Below are 17,933 nucleotides of genomic sequence, written 5' to 3' on the forward strand. Positions count from 1 at the left end.
TTACTGGTGTGTGTTTGATCTTCTGATGAGGGTCATTTTACAGACTTTGCTGCTCTGTTCTAGTGTTGATTAAAACATCAACAGCTGCATTCACACTTTTAGACTATCTGTGAACTTTCATTTTCTTACCCCAGTGGCCATGAAGAACATTAATCTCCATTGACTTCAACAGCATTTTACATTTCTATGAAAAATTACAATTACAGCTTGTTTTACTTTTCTGTTTTTTGGATCACACAGGTGTGTTTTCTACAGTCTTCCCTCATAAGTTCTATTGACTTTGTCTGTTATCACTCTTGTGTACTCTGAAACTGGTGTAACTTAACATGCATTATAAACATATTTTATTCTGTGTGATTTCATATCAGCTCTAGAAATTAGTTCTGAAGCCTTTTGGTTTTACTTTGTTTCCAGAAGTCAGTAACAATTGTTCCTCCCTTGTGACTGTTTATGGATCTGTATAAAATGAGCAGATGATTTCAAACAAATAAATATTGATCACATTTACGATAGCTAAGTGCTCCTCTTACAGCAGTCGTTCGATTTGGGAGCAGATCAGGAACCCTTGTAATTCTGGGAGGGGGCTGTGCTGGGTGCAGCTGAGCAGCTGACATGCTGCCTGCTGCAGGACCCAGGGTGCCTTGTCTGCATAGTGTCAGGATACTTTCACTGTCTGCCACACTACATTGTCTGGAGAGGTTGGCTTTAGTCAATTTATTTTCCATATTTAAAACATTTTTTTTTTTTGCAAGCCCATCATCTTTTTCTCTTAACAAGCAGTCTAGCAAAGACCATTCGAATGACAAGTATAGCCATAGAAGTTTTCAGGGTTTCTCTGAGAAAACCGTGTGTTTGAGAAGTTTACAGTATAAAAATAAGTAGTGTTTTTACTGTTTTTTTTACAGATTTTTTTAGGGTTTTGGGGAGGGTGGCAGGGGAGAAGGTAACTGAAATCTGTACTTCCCCTACATGTTTTTGCGGTTTTGTGCGTAGAAACGGTGTAGTCCCGCATTTCAATTTAGGTAACAACGGCTGCATGACCAGTAGAGGGAGCCCATAATCACAGAATATTGGAGATACTTTTGACTAGGGGAGTTGGGGTGAGAAGCTTTTTTTGATAATGTACAGGAATTTTGTAATTATATTTGGAAGGGTGCACTGAATACTACCAACTTAAAGTGATTCTGGGAAAGAGCACTTATGAAACATTGAAATGCCTGATGTCTTTTAAATGATCAAATTGTATTAACAACTTTTATATTGGAAGGCTAATTAGTAATTTTTTTCTCTTTCCTATGTTGCTGGTTGTTGTAACTTCATATGATCTTTACAGAAAGTAAGTAACTTTCCATTTTTTAAATCTATTTGAAAGTGCATGGGTGTGGGTATACTGCTTGTATGTATGTATAGATGTATATGTATATAAAATAAACATACGAGCTGAAAATTATCAATCTTAAAGACATATTGCTACAGAGGATGACTCCCATGTATGAATGACTTTTAGAATGCCACAACTGTTTAAAGCAATCTTACCCAAAAGATGATAAATAGTATGGAAGTTCTGCATCTCAATGTAAATGGTAGACATATTCCTCGCATGTAGGCTATGGCAACGAAACTTGTAGCATATTGGTTTAAAATATGTTATGGCTCTAAAAATTCACAGATATCAAGTTACAAAGTAGAATATTATTGTATCCAATTTGATTTAACTGAATCAAAGTTGAACTGATTTGGAGTGTTTCAAGAACTTAGGTCAAACTGTGCCATTTTTGACATTCAAAAATTGACTTGATCTTATATTTGGCAGTCCTTGGCTGCTGCATTAATACATGCCAGCAGTTCTGAGCAGAACGAATATGTCCTCAGGCTGTAGGAGAATTTAGAAAGCATGCGATAAGTAGTATGGATCCCTCAGAAACTGCTCTATGATTCAGACATCAGTCTGCATCATAGGATCTTTGATTCCTGGCTTTTCTAACCGCAGTCCCATGCGTTGTGATGGCATGTACTGCATTTCCAGCATCCCTTGTGGGTAACGTTTGGGAATTTTAATATAGTGTTTTAAGGATGCCTGTGCTGACAGAAGAATAGGCAAGTCATTGGTTAACATGGGTCAAAATAGCAGTGATAAAGGGACACCATGGAATTTCAGTTTGAGCTGCTAGCTTGAAATAAATCCCACCCCACAATGTCCAGATTATTATTTCATTTGCAACTTAAGTATGTGTGGTTTGTTTTGTGCTCATTATAGACATATCCAAGTCCAGTTTTCAAGAAGGGTGGATATGGCCCTTTGGTTACATGCCAAATTATTTAGGAATTGCAGATATCTGTATGAAACAAGCATAACAGTAGTTAAAGTACTTTTTGGCTCAGTAGCTGATACAGATTTCTTTCTAAGTCAGAGAGTAGTTTCTATTGTCCACTTGCCAGTTGGCTAGACTTTGAAGATTAAGATATCTGCTGTGAGCACAGTAGTGGTCATGAGATATTGCCAGATCCTCTATTTTGGGTTCATTCATCTTGTATCATTTTAATTGGTTAATGATATCTAAAAATAAGTGTGGAGTCCAGAATATCTGCGTCAGAATAGAAGGATACAAATCATGCATACATGCACACACAGTTTTGTTTCTTGTTGATATATTGAATTTGTCTTCCACTGCAGAGTCAGCAAGTTCTTTCGATCTTGCAGAGTAAGTCTTAATCTGTGATAATGTTTCACTAAAAAGATCCAAGACTGTGAGAGTCGGAATTGCTTCACGTTATGTATGTTAACATATGGAAGAAATTATGTAACTAGAACTGCTCTATTAAACGCTTTGTGTCTTTGCTTGTCAAACATTAATACAATAAGGAAAATGGGTAAAGAGAAGTATCCTACTTATTCCAAATCTCTTTTAAGTAATTTTTAAACTCAATGAAATCTCTTAATGTTTTCCGTGCTACTGTTAGCAGTATTGTTATAATTCTACCATATTTAGTTTTGTATTCTGTTATAGTATTGTATCAAAACCAGATGTGGAATTAGTTTTATTTTCAGGGGAAAAAAAGAAACAACAAAAACTTGTCAGAATTTTCATATTGCATGACTATGTTTAGAAGACTCATAAAATAGATATCTGTTAAATATCTGATGTGGTTATCAACAAGCAGCATTTTTACCCATACTTTCTGATTTTAGATGTAGTAATGTGATACATTAGGTGACTAATAGTAAATTAATTATATTGGACAGGACTTCCTGCCCTGAGGGCACTTTATAGTTTAATTTTTACCGGAAGAGCAATTAAACACTCTCCATCTTGCCATTAAATTAATACATGTACAGTAAGGATGAATTTTGTTGTTAACAGAGCAATGGAAATCAACAGAAAGCATCATCATAGGAAATATGACAATTTCAGTCCAGTTTTATTTATAAAAAAAAAAATCAGTCATGCAGTTTTCAACAGATTGGATGTTGTGTTATAATATTGCACAATAAAGAACAGTAGTTTCTGATGGACTTTTGAAGCCCTGTTCCTGGTTTATAGTTGAGTATATAATTAATCCTGAAATACTTAGCAACACACTTAATTTAATGCACAGGCATTGTTCCACTTAACCAAGTGGAATATATTTATGTGGCTAAAGATAAGCGTGCGTGCAGGCTAGGGACCCCAGGGAAGAAGCACAGTTTCAGATTCAGTCCCTGAGTACACCGTGTACGTTAGTCAGTAAATGGGGACAAAGATGTGGTAGTACATCTCTAAATCTTGTATTTTAATTTTCAAATTAAAATGAAATAAAACAATTTATGACTACCTTCTTCCCCACCATTTCTTAGATCAACTTTTCAGAATAGTGTAGTGTAGCTGGGGTAGAAACATCTGCTTGCTTTTTCTGATGTAAACATGCATATATTACAAAGACATCTCTGTACAAGTACTCTTTTTTTCTTAATGTGTTGTGTTTCTTTTTAAATAGTCCCTTAACAGGCATTCCACAGTGGTATTATAATTACTACATTGAGTAGGTCAATCTCTTAATCTCTAAAGCAACTCTCAATTAGAAAAGATAGTGCTTCATAGAAGGTACAAACGTGCTTGTATTTATGTATAGTGATGCATACTGACCATGTTAAGCCAGAAGGCTTAACTATATATCACTTTTAATTTTAAATGTGTTCTTCCTGGGCTCTTTATTATTCTTTTGTTGCCTTTCATCCTATGGGATGCAGCTGCCCTTGAACTTGGTACTGTTTTGATCATTCATGTGCAGCAGCCACATTGTCTGTAACATTTTAGAAATGAGGCTTCATGGTGTTATTTGCAAAGTAATTTCACATAAATATTTGGACTTTGGTTCTCTTAGAATGTGGAGCTGGTTGGTGTATGAAGAAAAGCATAATTATAATTCACAGACTTTTTGCCTTGAGCCTAGAGGACAGATGCATATGATTAAGTTTGAAACTGGCCTGTTATTGTAATGTAGATGTTTTCAGGGTTGAGAGAATTAAAAAAAAAAAAAAAAAGCCAGGCAAGCATGAGTTTTAAAAAAAATAGACCGAGGGAATAGTTTTACAAGAGGCACTCAATCTTGGACTGCACAATTTTATTTTTCAGTGGAACCTCTCCATTAGCATGCCTGAATGCAATGCTTCATACTAACACTCGTGTAGGTGATGGAACATTCTTCAAAATCCCTGGGAAGTCAGGACTCTACGCTCTCAAAGTAAGTTTAAATTTTGTATATGGAAAGTACATAGCGCTATTAATCCATTTTATGAATGTCTCAATAGATATAAAGGTAAACAGATTAGATTCTTTGGAGAGGAAATGACCTGATAGTCCTAACTGCTTTCAGATGTCTTTTAAAAGGATTTATAATGAAAGTAAACATTGAATGTTTTATCCTAGAAAGCATATACATGTTCTTGAATTTGGCATATGGTATAAAAAACATGTAGCTTAGCTAAAATGCTGCTTTTTCAGAGTTGTTCACAGAAAGGCCTTTGTTTTATGAGCAGTGAGCTCAAGAGGATCACTGAGTTCTCATTAAGTAATTGTATTAATATTTGATTTTTGAGCAGGGCAAAATTATTTGCAAGACTAATATAAATCAGCCTTTAATTTACAGGTTGCATCATTGCTTTTCAGAAGGAATATAATTATAGTGATAGTTTTGCCTTTATGCTATTTCTATTCCTTTTCCTCTTTATTTTTCTTTTTTGGTATGTATATGATGGTTTCTGTGGGTGGAAATTTTTTTCATGCTGTACATGATCAAACTTAGAGGGGATTCACAATAGGAGTGGAGGAATGTGAGGCAGAGGTGAGAAACAAGAAAGTGAGATTATATGTTTGGCAGTCTAAATGTAGTCAATTAAAATTTTGGGCTGGAGGGAAGGATCTTTTGCAATTTATGACAGACTTATTTGATGTAAGGGTTTAAAAATATAAAACTATATAGATTTGCCTTGCTCCTGATAAGTAAAAATTCTGCATCTGCGATTGAATTAATAGTTTTCAGAAGCTCTATTTCCTAATTTACTAAAAAAAATTTCCTAATTTACTAAAACAAATGCTGTTGTTTTTCTTTAAATCGGGAGATATTCTTGGCAGAAATCCAAGTATTCACAATCACTCCCATGCTTGTGAGCTCCAGGTTGCTTCAGCTATTTGAATTCAGGAAACAGGCAAAGGCAGAAAAGAAACACTAAAGGATTTGTGTTTTGCTGCAGCGTTGTGGACACCCAACTGGAAAACTAGGATTTCTAACAACCAAACAAGTCTGTTTCTGTTAAAAAAAAAAAGGTGGAAGATCTTGCATTTTATTTGAGTTTTTTTAAAAAGAGTATGTTACGACTTCACAAAATAGCTTTTTGGCTTTTTCTTTGCAAGTTGTTTCATGAAGGTCTGTTTTTATGTCTTTCTGTGAAGTAACTCACAAGCATATTTTATTTTATTCTGTTTTTTGAAATGTAAGCATGAGAGTACACTGCAGTAATCTATTTTCGGAGATGCAGCCGGATCATGATTGATTTTTTTCTTGTTAATTTTAGTTTTCTTTTTCCTTTTTAACTGTAGAAAGAAGAATCAACATGCCCTACTGATGGAACATTGGATTTAGGATGTGAATCTGAGTTAGATGGCACTGAAATGGCTGAGACAAACAATAATAATGGAGAAGAAAATGGTGGTAGGTGTTTTAATTTTTATATTAGAGGGCATATTTTGGGAAAAGTATTGCTTAAGGTTTTCATGGTGTGATTTCTAAACAGTATAAGTAGTGCTTTGTACTCAGTGGAACTATTTTTGTCCTTATAAAGAAATCAGGACCACCAAGTACCTGTATTTGACTTAGATCTGTAAAACACCATGAGTAGTGCTGTTTGGTGTATTTTGAGTAGGTCATTTTTTGGCTTACAATTTTTTTGTTCTAGGCCCCACAACTAAAGAGTATTTTGCCTTACTGGGCTTCAGACTTGCAATTGTCAGATAGACATCTCACTGATTTCAGTGTGGGTGTGTGGGGTTGGTCCCTCAGTAGAGTTCTGGGCACAGGACAAAGGTTTGTATTTTTTTTGTTTCAGGCAGAGGTTTTCCTGGGTGCCATGTTGACATAAAGACATGTTGAAGTACCAAGTCCTATGCATTTTTTTTTCTCAGAAATAATGACAAACTGAAATATTGCAAGAACTTGAAAATGGCGACCTTAGAAATATTTTTTCTTTTTGAGAGGTAATAATTGCTCATAAAGAAAATGCAGTTCTTCAGTCACCTAAAATTACTTGCAAGTAATAGAAATTAATATTCTTCTTTTTAAAACTACACTCATGTAATGCTTATAAAGTGAATGCTTTATACAAAAATTGAGCTTCCCAGGACCTCTGAAATAAACCTTTCCTCGATCAGTTCTTCTCTTCTGCTGCCTTCTTACAGCCTTTCCCCCTGCTGGACTTTGGCCTACTGTTCTGGCTCACTTCATATATGGTGAGAGGGTGTCCTGTTTACAACTAGGGCATGAAAAGGCTCAGCTCATGTTGTTCTGCTACAGACTTCGTTTTTGATCTTGAGCAACTTACTTAGCTTCCATGCTGCACCTGTACAGGACTGATACTGCTATTTCAGTACTGCTTACTAGCAGCATTGAAAAAATCACAAAACGCTCAGTGATAGGAATAACAGAACTACCTAAAACAGGTTGTTGTGGATCTAGTGGTGAAGTTTTGAAGCTCAGTGGAAATCCAAAAGTCAAGAATTATTAAATGGCTCTGTTTTTTCATTTTCTTTGATTATGTGTATAAGTTAACAGACTCTGCATGTGCAGTGATTTTATGCTTATGTAGTATATACTGCATGTAAAAGTGAATGTACATATTTGTAGTTCTTCAACAATTCCTGTTGGATACTCAGACAATTTGTTGATGTACACTTTAAGTCGCAGGAAGAATACAATGGTTAAAACCAGTGTAAATACAGATAAGAAAGAAAAAGTTGATGTTACTTGTTATAAACAAATAAAAATCATGGCAAAAACCTGGCAATTATTTGGGAGTAGGTAGGATGTAAATAAGGATGCCAGAATGCCCGAAGTAGAAAATTGCTGGGTTTTGACTGGGAGGAGGTTGCATACTATTTTCAGAGTTTACAGTAATAAAAATAATTCTGGCACTTGTGGTGACATAAAAGAGCAGCTGCTAAAATTAAACATTTTAAAATATTTGGGGTAGAGCAGTAAATTACACCTAGATTGTTTTTAAAGCTGAGAACTTTTCCTCATGTTTCATCTTTAATAGATCTTGGAAAACTGCAATACATTTAACTTTTTGAAAACAAGACATTTACATTTTTTTGATGTCATGCAGTGGATATATTTAAAAAGAACAAATGGGATGGCAATAGTGTGTCTATATTGCATATAGAAAGGCTGGTGCTGGATGGGATCAATAAGAAATTGAAGACAGCATATCTTGTACCAGTCAGCTGATGCAGAACATAATTTTGTTAAACATGTTTGATAATAGCTTTTCTTGAGACTGTAAGTTTTGTTGTTAAAGGTGTCTATTGATATGTATGTAGAATTCTAGAAGTGAATTCGTTTATAGTACAGAACGCTTGGCTTAAAAACAGGACCATGCCTGAGAAATGCAGCCAGTTTTAAGTGGATTGAAAATTGCAAATTATTAGATCTGCAAAGGTGTAGGACTTACCATCCACAGGAGGTATTTTTGCTGTTCCCTTGAGGATATGATTGACCACTCGTCATTCAATATCTTTGTCAATACTTTCTGAAAAGTGTAAAATCCTTCTTCATTAAATTTATTGATAATAAATAAAAATGCTGAGACCTCTCTTGATTGCCTTGTAAATGATTGCAGTTGAATAGCGTGATTTTTTTTAGACATTAAAGTGCAGAAAAAAGGCCACATTTCCGCAGTGGAAACATATTCAATAAATCAGTAAATCTGAAATGCATTTAAGGATCACAATAGAAAATGAATTGAACATGAATGAGATGCTTTTGGTAATTAGTCCAATGCAATTCTGGTAGTACTGATTAAAGAATATAGGCACAGTGTTTCCTTTGGGTATAGCACTAGTTAAACGATTACTAGTGTATTGCATTCATTATAACTGTAAGAAAGAATTAAGAAAAACAGGAAGGGATTTAGAAAAGATACATAAGAACTCCTGAGTGAACAAATACCTCATTTGCTCTGGGAAATTTAATAGGGACAGTCTAGTTAGTTTACCAAAGATGAGGTGGTGACTTGATCGGTTCGTAAATATTTGAGAAAAAGTATTTCTATAGAAAATATTTAGTTTAGCAGACCAAATCTAACAAGGTGTTTATCAATTAAACTTTTCACACTAAAGCTGGGATTTTTTTTTCTTTCCAGTAAACTATTCTTTGGCATAAAAATCACATTTGATTCAGTACAAAAAAAGCTTTATGAAATTTTCTGACTTGTGTTTTAGAAAAGGTTGATAGATATATTGTCTCCTTTCAGACTTAGGATATATGATACATATGATGAGGATAGACATTGTTTGCACATTGTATTCTTAATTGCCCAATTGATTGCATTTTTATTTGCTCTTGTTTCCACTGTGGTAGAGTCCAGAAACCCCAGTTCTGACAGAGTGATCAGAAACTGTTTAGCAAGAATTTAAGAAGTGCTGCTTTAAAGTTAGCTGGAAGCAGAGGATGAAACCCTAAGCAACAGCCTCAGTCCATTTGTGGGCTTTTAGATGATGTCTTCAGCTTTTGGAGTAAAAAGTAGCAGCTGACACCCAAACAGAGAAGAATCACATTATTCCCCAGCAGGCACATTTTTTCCCAGTATATTGCAGGCTGCTGAACAATTTTATTAGCAAAATAATATAAAAATTCCTCACAGTTATAAACACATGACTTGGCGAAAGCTTTTACTCCACATTAGTATTGCTAAACTGGCAACTGAAATTGTCACACCTCTGGATTTTTCAGATGCTGTGGAGAAATCTTTCTTTTCCCACCTTCTCCAAAGGGATATGTTAAAGAAACTCTTTACACTACAGTTGATTTGGTTTGGAATGGGATTTCTATAGAAGCTCTCTAGCAGTTTCATATCTTTTTATAAATTCTATTTCCCTCAAATACAGGGGTAACATGTAAAAGATGCAGTCAGTAACAGAATTAAAACCCCAATTACTGATGCCTGGGAAAACAATGACTATAATATCCTTTTGCCCATCAATAAGATGTTCTGTTCTCAAAAAGCGTTTGTCCCTAGGGTTTCTGAAGCCAGGGCTAATCCATCAGCCACGGAGCGCAGTTGATTAAAAATTGTCTTCACACAAGCCAGTGGAATGCACAATGATGTAACTGTGGAGGAGGTAGCAATTCATACCGTAGCGTGACTACCCTCCCCAACTCAGCCCAAACATAAGTTCTGATGTTTGCCCAAATATGAGCAACACATGTCTCCTCTTGAGACACTTTGGTTTTCAGCACTTCCTAAAACTGTAAGTTCTTCAATTGTGAACATGAAACGGCAGTACAATTTCTTAGGCAGTGTTCTTAGAGATAGTAAACGAAATGACGGATGATAGAGGATCAAATTCGTGCTGAATCCTGAAATTCTGTCTTTGTAGCTACTGTGCTCTTGAACACCTTATGCTTTTTGGACTAGGAAGCCACTAGGATAATTCATGTAGCGAGGAATGAATACTCACTGTTGTTTGAAACCTGAGTCCACATTTAGATATTCAGTTCCTTTCGGGGAATGGGATTTCTGACAATTCAGGGAAACCTGTTATCCTTGGCATTTTGTCTCTTGGGAATAATATTGGATGATTCTGCTGAATATGTCCATTGCATATGACAACATCTGGATGTGGAATAGGCTCTTCTAAAAGCAGAAGGGTAGTAACAGAATAGCAGCTCGAACATACAGAGTTTTGGTTGACATATCAGAAAGAGACGGTTTTTCACTTTTTTTTTTGTTTTGGTGGGGTTTTTTTTCATCTCCCTGCAAGTAGCTATAAAATAAAACTATTGTACCCATGATCAAGTTTAACTTCTGTTTGTTTCATTGCCACTGGAGGGGAGTCATAAGAATGAGAGAAGGTACTGTGGAGCTTGAGGGAGAGGTCTTTCTCATCTGCTTTTTTTGCTGTACAGTAATGAGGCCTAAGAAATTGGTGGCTTAGTGATGACAGGCTGTGTATTTTTAGTGGAAAATGTTGACTTCCTTTGGAATAAGGATTCACAGTTTTCAAAGCTTTGTGAAATGTTTGGGCTCAAAAGCATGCCGAGAATATAATGTGATTCAGTGCAAGCTATCAAGCTGATGTGGTATATGATGTCTTGTTCCAAAAAATACTATTCAATATTATTTATCATTTCACAGTGCTAGTATTGTTTTTTAAAAAGAGTATTACAGTCACAGTAGTGCCCTTGATATATGCATCTGTTTTTGCTTGCTTTGGCGAACTTGTACAATTAACTAACTCCCAAACTGGTTTTCATTTTCAAGAGCTGATGGCAACAGTTGAGTTCTGAATTGTTCAGATTTTGCAAGTTGGGCTCTAGAGATCAGAGATGGAAGTGAATTACTTGATACATCTGTGTTGGCAAAGCATGACCATTTATGTCAATACAAGTATAGATCTGTGTCACCCAAAGAAAATATTGAATTTTATGGATATTTTAGAGAGAGATTTTGTGTATATGTTTTCCTAAGGGAGTTCTCTGTGAAGTTTCATATCTCAGGAGTGTGTGCATACATTTTATACTTGAGGTAGACTCTAGTCTTTAGCATATGGTAGCAATATTAATTTGTGTTTTATAATGTGGCCATTAGTAAACAATCCTTCTCATCTGCTGTGGTTTCTGTAACAAAGAAGGAAGTGAACTGCTGTCGATTTAACTGGTTTGATTTTAAATCAGTATGGTCTGTCTGAAATCAGAATTAATTGTGCTGTTTATTTTGGGAAAATAAGTCCCTTAAACCACTCCAGGAATTTTTCTGTCCATCTTAGTTTCATAAATCTGTTTATAATTTTTCCAGTAACTTTCAGTGGCAGTGAGACAAAATAATTTTAAGTTGTATTCCTATTAAAATTGTTTCTTTGAAGAAACATGTCTTCTAAAATGTTTTATGTAGGTGTCATATTTCTTGGGTAGGGAAGGTAAAAGGTAATAAAAAAATCACAGAGATAGCCTATAAAATTTGAAATTAAAAGATAGCATTGCTGATTTATATAAATGATAGCCTTTCATAATAATTACCAAAACTGGTCTTGGGAAAATGGAAGAGAGGAAGTTATTTTAAATGGAGGTTGTCAAAAACATTTTTAACACGCTCTTTTTGCTAAGTAATTCTAATTCTATCATTCATGTTAACACTCTCTGAACACGCGCTAAGGAGGTCTTATCTTCAGAAACCCAGCTGCTCTTCCAGCTCATAACCTAACAGTTTATGGCTTAATAGTTGCTTTTTGCTTTATTCCTTCACTCAGTCCTGGCCCTTGAAGAAGCCGATTTAAAGAATGGAGCCTAATTATTCTCCACTAAATGGAAATGCCTCCTGTAGGCTTAAAACTGCTCTTGTTCGCTTTTTCTACTGTTGCAATAATGGTGAATCCTCTTTATATGCTACCCAAATATTTTTCCTTCATCTGTCGCATTCTTTCAGGATTCTTTTTTTCCTCCCCAGCATCCAGTTTATTTTTAGCATTCTTTTCTGATAAAGCTTTTCGAGCGAACATGGATCTGATAATATTCATGCATCTTCAATGCTTATGGACAAAGTAGTTGCAGCTTTACAAAGTTGTATGTATGTACAAAGACCACTGGCTCTTCTTGGGTTTGTTTTTCTTTTACTGTGTTCTTTGGTTTCCATAGAAGAAATGCCTGTTCTGTTCTTAAGGCATTGGTTTTTTCACTAGAATCATCAATGTTCATTTCAAACATATCTTTCTGTCGTATTTTCCCCTTTTTTTACTTCTGACCCATTCAGTGAAAAGCAGTTGAACTTTAGCCATATAAATGAACAAATAAATAAGTACAATTTTCTGTGGTCACCGACATTGTAGTATAGTGAGATTTTGGCACAGATTGATTTAAATCACTAAGGAGCAGAACATGTTTTAAAGAATAAGCTTATTCATTGTCTCATATTTGTATTTAATTTCCTACAGAAAAGTCAATTCATATTGTTTTGTAAACAATATCTTGATTATCCTCTAAATAAAGCCTGTATACCAAGTTTAGTATTCTTTTTTACTAATAAAGTAAAAAGACTGTATAAGTAATTAAGCAATTATATAAATTAGCATAATGTATTTGGATTTGTAATGTTTCTGTCTTCTACTTTTGGAAAATAGACAATGACATCTCTTATTTACTAGATGCTTAGGTTTAAAGCCATGATTTGGATCAAGCTGGTTTTAAATGGAAATGGAAATTTAATTAAAACGTGGAAAACGATATTTAAAGTAGCTTCTTACTATTTTAAGCTACTAGATATATGAAGGAAAATATTTATAATGTACAAAATATATTTTCGAAAGGAAGTATCATTTGTTGATAATAAACGGAGTTGACTTTCTCCAGTCAACGTCATTTTAAATTTTTTAAGCAGCAGATTTCAGCCTCACATATCTATTTCTTTAATCATAGACTACAGGAAAAAGTTTGTTTTCCAAAGCTCTGAAGAAGCTAGATTTGGGTTGCACTAAACTGAACCAGCCTAAAGGGAGGTATTCCTTCTGTACCTGCAGAAGAGATTACAGCGCTGGAAAACTATTTATTGTTTCAGTGGATTTTGGTTCCAGTTGCTTCACCCGTTAGAACAATCCCTGTTCCTTGGTTTAACTTTGTTGTCAAAGCTTTAAAGAAACAGAAGCAAAAGAAACCAATCCACTGATAATATTTTTATGTAAAATTGAATTAATGATACAAATAAGAAGTATGGCCTCTAATAGACCCAGTCTCAATTTCAGTGTTTATTTTTAATGAAAAGTGAGTGAAAGCACAAAATATAGATCTATCTATATTTTTATTCCTGTGCTGTATCGTGCCTTTGACATTAACAGCTGTAGTGTTGAGCATCATCAGTTAGTGTTTCTAAACCTGTCCAGGATGAACTTTATCACCAAAATAGATAGGGGAGAGTCTTGGATGATGTCCTAGATCAGAGCAATGAAAACCAGAATTTCCCATGTGAACAAGAAGGTAATAGTAGTTGCAGTCATCCTGGAGAACAGGAATAGGTTTTTCATGACAGGTCTTATTGGATTCTCTCTTAGGAAGGGACAGTTAAGTATATAACAATTTCCATTCTTTAGACATTTTAAAATTTGTTGTTTTCCTCTCCTTAACTCTTGGGTTTGTATGCTCACACTATTTCTTATCTTTTCTTCAGTTCTTTGACTCTCAGACTTTGCCAGAAAACTAAAAAAATTCTCTTTGAAAGAAAAGACAAAAGCTGGGTAATTCAAAATGTCAGGTTTTCATTTTGGTGTAGGTGTTCTTTGTCTCAGGAGCTTAGCTATTGCAGTGATTTAGATTATATAAACCAGCTATTGTTTGTTCTCTGCTGACACTTTGCTGCTCCTTTAAGTTGTCTTTTTTCATAGTAAGCTTCGCTCATCATGTCGAGAAGATTGATCCAAACCAGGTGATGCTGTAAACTCAGAACCTGTTTTATGTTGCAGCTTCTTTGTATATTTTGACAAATCCTTCAGGTATAAGGGAAAAAAGTGACAAATACCAGTTATAAATCTTGTGACAAAATAGGATTTGTCTTATCTGCTAATGAAAATTTTTAATCTATTATGAAAATTATCTTGACGTAATACAAATGTCATAAAACTGTATTCTCTGTGAGGTAAGTATCAATTATTTTTTATTTCAGTGTGAAAACAAATGTTTAATGTCACATGCATCTTACAGTGGCCATTAATTATTGATAACTAAATTGTGTCTATTCTCTCCATTTTTCTTACAAACACAAAAAATCATTACAATATTTCTTCTGTGAAACTCTGCTAAAGGCAAGGGAGTTAGAATGCTACTTCAGGTGTGTGCTCATCCCACTGACGGATGGAGGAGAAAACCATAGGCAAACAGAAACGTCAGGCTAAAATTATCTCTTGCATGTGTCTGTGCAGCTGCTTTGAGTGTCTTCAAACTATTCTGGTAGGTGTGCAAAGTATGGGAAACCTTGGAAAACCGTATGCAGCTGCAGAGCATTATAAAGAAGGTATGTCAACATGCAAACCAGCTCTGAGCAGCACTGGAAGACAGACTTGAATTGAGGCAGCAGAGGAGAATGGAAAAAAAGCTGCTTGGTTTCTGGATCCACACTAATGCTGTTTTAGCTGGGCTGTCTTAGGATACTAGTGAGAGTAATAGTAGTGCAAGGCATTAAGAGCGGAAAGGTTTTTACAGCCCTTTTAGTCAAGCTTGCTGATTACCAAGACTAATAGGATCCTCAAGCTATTTTCACAGCTTTCCTATCTGTTTAATAAAGCTGTGGTTTTTTTAAATCATTAGTCATATTTCCTTTTATTTTTAACCAGGAGACTTTTTCTGTGTCTCACACAACATGTATTCAAGAAGCTGTTTAATGCAAGTACTGTGGTATTTGTTCATTAAAACATGTATTATTTAGAAGGCTGACAAGTAGCAGTGTGTATTACCTGAGAGACCAGAATTCCTCTTTGCAGGATATTCCAGTCTACCCGTTAAACAGGAAAGTGTGTGTTCTTAGCTTTACCAAGAAGTACTTATAAAATAGATGAGTCTGGCTCCTAAGAAGCCATTACAATCTGGCATGAAGTTACATATTTATAAATATTTCTAGAACACAGGGTCATCAGTGTCTCTTGTATAAATACACGTTTAGACACATAATAATCCATTAAAATTGTCTTGGTGAAGAAGATAATTTTTGTCTAGCTTCAGTGTGAAATACAGAAGTCAAACTATTTCAGTTACCTTTCAGGACCTGAAAGGTAAAATATGCAAGGCCTCCAGAGCTGCATAGAAAGGGTATGATGAGGTACAAATATTTGTGAAGCAATGCATTTATTTAGAATATGGCTGGATTTACAGCTCATCTGGACCTCAAAATTAGTTGAATTTCTTATAGTGAGCTTTTTGTTTTCCAGGCACTTGCCTTTCTGCTTTCTGTTCTCAGGACTTTCCAAGATACAGGGAAGATAACCCCCATAACAGTATTCTGATTTTTTTTTTCTTTTTATAAAGTTTGCCCAAAGCAGACATCTGAAGAAATGTCTTCCAATCGTGATTCGAGCCTTACTAATGCACCAGTGCAAAGCAAGCTAGTATCTTCCTTCCAGCAGCACACAAAGAAAGCACTTAAGCAGGTAAGCTTGTATTGACTGATAATCAATTGACTTCCCTTTAGCATGTATGTCAGTCTTATATGAATAAGATCTCAGCAGAATTTCAAGATGTTTCTGAGGATTTTTCGTGCTTTGTTTAGTGGTGTATTGCTGGGGTTTTTTTCTTCTCTTTTTACCAATGGTGCAGTCCTGCTATTTATTGTGAGTTTGATGGTTTTTAAGTGCTTTTCAAGTAAGCAGAATTGTTGATATTATCGCATCCCTGCTTTTCCTATGTAAGCATTTGTGTTGGAAATTTTATGTGAGGCTTAAAGTAAAAAAAAAAAAAAATTTTGAAAGAAGTTTTGCAGATAGGTGACAATCTGGGTATACTTGCTGTTCAGTTTTTCTTTATGGTCTGTTAAGTAATTTTTCTTTCATACAGTATTTGACACTACAGTGTATAGAAGTGGGGTGTTTTTTGTTTTTTGAATAACTTATGATTTGAATGATTTAGATTGCATGATAAGTAGTAAAGTTTGGCAAAAGTAGCTGATTATTGAAAGTCAGATATTAACTGAAAGCATAACAATGTAAAAATTATTTTTCAACAGTGCCAAATTAGTTCAGCTTACAGCCACGCAAATGAAAAAGAAAAGCTAAAAAATCATAATTCAAAAAAAATTATCATTTCCTCTCAATTTTGATTATGTAAATATGTTTTAGTCTTAAAAAAACTATTTAAAAATGAAATATAACATTTCTAAAGTGTTAGCATAATCAGATTATGTTGTTTTAATTTTTCTCATAACTGCTCTCTTAGTTATGGTTAACGGAGGTCTAGTATTTCATGGGGTAGTTTATTGCTGAGTTGTTGATTTAGGCTTAAGTTAAGCAATCCCTGTCCACATCTCCTCAAAACACTTAAGTATTTGTGCTTAGCTTTTTCATGCGGTTCGACTTTAAATCCACCAAAATTAATAGACCTCTATCATTCACATAAGGTTATCTTGTACTTAGAGGCTTTGAGGACTGGAAAGGATTGTTAGATTGGGTTCTCACATCTGTTTGGTCAGGAAAATTGAGCAGTGGGCACAAAGCATCTCACTAACTGTGTGGATAGTTTTGAAAAACACTTCTTGGAAACTCTTCTACACAGATCTTTTGCAATATATGAACTTTCTTAGGGATGGAGAGAGCGGGCAAAGGGAAAGGAGGGGGAAAAAAGAGCAAAGCCACAAATGTTTGAACTTGTATAACTGTTTAAACTCTACCGTTTGTCACTTTGCAGATGTATAGCATTGAGAATAATTTTTAAAAGGGCAAACTAATCAGAATAGCTTAATTAATATAAAAAGTCATAACATGGATGGAAATCTTTGAAAACGTTCCCTAAGGCAGTAGGCTTAGAACAACATCAGAAAATTAAGTAATCGATAAAAAGAAATTAGTTTTAGTTAAGTTGATGGTAATTAGATCCTGTACTTCAGAGTATGAGAGTATTATTACAGCTATCAGTAAAATGTTTTCTCTATGTACAGTATTAGACAAACGGACATTTGTATTCTGGAATAGTAGAGGATTTTTGCTTTGTTTTCTCTATAAAGTTTCAGGTGTTGGCTACTGCCATATACATGCTGCAGATTTGATTTAATTTGATACTGTAGCAGAGGTGAATAAACTTTAACAGTGATTTTATTTATAAAATTGCTGTTGAAAATGTATTCTTTCACTTTCCAATCTTTCTGTTGCTTTTATGGATACATAATACCTAAAATTTGTACAAAGAAGAACCTGTAGTACCTTTGAATACACAAGAAACTTTAGACAGTTGTATGTAGCGCGCCTCCAACTGATATTAACGTACTGGTTCCATGCTAAAGTAACGGAAGATGAGCCATCATCATGCTCTCAGCAAGTGCCTGTACTATATAAACATACATATACTGTATATATGTCATAATGTGGTCTTCCCTAGCTATTGTTTTTTTTCTATTACTGAACAGTCTTCACAGAATGAAAACCTACAAGATAGTATTTCAAACAGTTTCCTATTCAATCTATTTTAAAACAGTGGATTCTTCACATTAACTTGATCTT

At 34.7% G+C, this 17,933-nt stretch overlaps 1 protein-coding gene across 2 annotated transcripts in view; it reads left to right on the forward strand.

Moving 5' to 3' along the window:
* ASXL3 (ASXL transcriptional regulator 3) overlaps positions 1 to 17,933 on the forward strand; it is a 139,502-nt gene that overhangs the window by 60,706 nt on the left and 60,863 nt on the right. The window contains exons 4-6 of one of the 2 annotated variants that reach the window (XM_074880396.1): positions 4,614 to 4,722; positions 6,078 to 6,189; positions 15,754 to 15,875. In XM_074880396.1, coding sequence (XP_074736497.1) covers positions 4,614 to 4,722; positions 6,078 to 6,189; positions 15,754 to 15,875 — 343 coding nt within the window. Of the gene's footprint in view, positions 1 to 4,613; positions 4,723 to 6,077; positions 6,190 to 15,753; positions 15,876 to 17,933 lie in introns of those variants that run through there. The other variant, XM_074880385.1, reaches the window with a different exon arrangement.

This window comes from Strix uralensis, chromosome 1 (assembly GCF_047716275.1).
Source record: "Strix uralensis isolate ZFMK-TIS-50842 chromosome 1, bStrUra1, whole genome shotgun sequence".
Taxonomy (NCBI): domain Eukaryota; kingdom Metazoa; phylum Chordata; class Aves; order Strigiformes; family Strigidae; genus Strix; species Strix uralensis.